Source organism: Primulina eburnea, chromosome 2 (genome assembly GCF_022965805.1).
Source record: "Primulina eburnea isolate SZY01 chromosome 2, ASM2296580v1, whole genome shotgun sequence".
Classification (NCBI taxonomy): Eukaryota; Viridiplantae; Streptophyta; class Magnoliopsida; order Lamiales; family Gesneriaceae; genus Primulina; species Primulina eburnea.
The window spans coordinates 30624929-30626746 of NC_133102.1; the positions used below are offsets into that span (position 1 = coordinate 30624929).

General features: G+C 36.6%; 1 protein-coding gene across 1 annotated transcript; it reads left to right on the plus strand.

Moving 5' to 3' along the window:
* The first annotated feature begins 988 nt into the window (after positions 1–988).
* On the plus strand, positions 989–1440 carry LOC140824203 (uncharacterized). Its single transcript, XM_073185800.1, has 2 exons — positions 989–1290; positions 1362–1440. The coding sequence occupies exons 1-2, from the start codon at positions 989–991 to the stop codon at positions 1438–1440; spliced, it is 381 nt and encodes a 126-aa protein (XP_073041901.1).
* The last annotated feature ends 378 nt before the right edge of the window (positions 1441–1818 follow it).

Consider the following 1818-nt stretch of genomic DNA (forward strand, 5'->3'; position numbering starts at 1 on the left):
AAAATAAATATATATATATATATATATATATATATATATATATATATATATATATATATATATATATATATATATATGCATATTTTCGAAATATGCATTATTATGGTGTGCCAATTTCGAGATTCATGTGTAGATTTATTGAAATGCATTAACTTAATTAATATGATTAATTAAGGAAATAATCATTAGTCAAAATAATAAAATATATGCATGACTTTGATTATTGATTGCATGAGATTTTTGACCGATGCTTTTGAAGAATAAAAAAAAGGGGGAAAGTCTCCATCAATATTCATTCTACTTTGTTCTCAAAAAAAATTCCATCGGCAATTATCTTTTTGCTCTCAAAAAGGGTTTTGAACCATTTTGTTTTCTTGATCTCAAAATACAAAATCTTCTACACTTTCTAGTACAAGATAGAAGAGGAACACATATTCTAGTCGTGGACCTGATTTGGAGATTTGAAGAAAGTTCGAAGGGATTTACAACAAGAGCTACATCCGCTAATATCGGAGTAGTTGGTGAAAAGTGATTTAATCACCAAAGGTATAAACTCTAATACCCTATGAATGTTTTTGTTAAAATCATACGAGTGCCCAAAGCAAAACATATTTTGATTGTCAAAATAAATAAAAAATTTTAAAACTTCCGCTGCATTTGGACGTGTAGAAAACCCGAGCCAGGCACCTTGCCAAGCAACACTAAGACTAACCCAAAAGAGCAAGTGAAAGCCATAGCATTGCGGAGTGGAAAAGTGCTTGAACAAGAGGAAAAAGAAAAAGAGGATCAAGGAAAAGAAGTGGTTGGTACGCACACAGGTAAATGTTCTAACTCTACACCAGCACCCACTGCACGATCCAAAATTGTTATACCCCCTTCTTTTCCTGTAGAATTTAAAAAATAAAAACTTGATGCGCAATTCGGTATGTTTCTTGAGGTATTTAAAAAATTGCACATCAATATTCTTTTTGCTGATGCCTAAAAGCAAATGCCGAGTTATGCTAAATTTCTGAAAGACATCTTAGCTAATAAGAGGAAGTTGGAGGATCACATGACGGTAAAATTGACTGAGAATTGCTCTGCATTGGTACAAAACCAGATCCCACCAAAGATAAAAGATCCAGGGAGTTTTTCTATTCCTTGCATGATTGTTGATGTGGTTTTTCACAAAGCTTTGTGTGATCTTGGTGCAAGTATCAATCTTATGCCGTTGTCTATGTTTAGGAAACTTGGGTTGGGGGAACCTAAGCCAACGAGGATGTCTTTACAGCTGGAAGACAGATCTGTCAAGTATCCACGGGGAGTTATTGAGGATGTGCTTGTGAAAGTGGATAAGTTTATTTTTCCTGCTGATTTCGTAGTGCTCGACATGGAGGAGGATATGGAGATGCCCTTGATTTTTGGGAGACCGCTCCTTGCGACTGGCAAGGCCCTGATTGATGTTCAAGAAGGGAATTTGAGATTGAGAGTGGGCGAGGAAGAGATTACTTTTGATGTATTTAATGCACTTAAGCAGACACTCCATTCTGATAATTGTTATAGAATTGATGCTTTTGTGTCTAACTATGTGCAGGATGCTCTTAGGGACCCTTTGGAGGCCACTCTCACTACTGAAATGAGAGAAGATGAATTGGATGCATAGAAAGCCGAAATAGTGGCATACCTCAATGCCAACCAGGCATGGAAGAGGCACATAAGGATGAGATTAGAGGATTTGGGAGATCGAAGAGACTTGCTCCCTCAGATTCAAGCCTGGAGGAGCCACCGACGCTTGAGCTAAAACCATTGCCTCCACACCTAATGTACATATACCTAGGT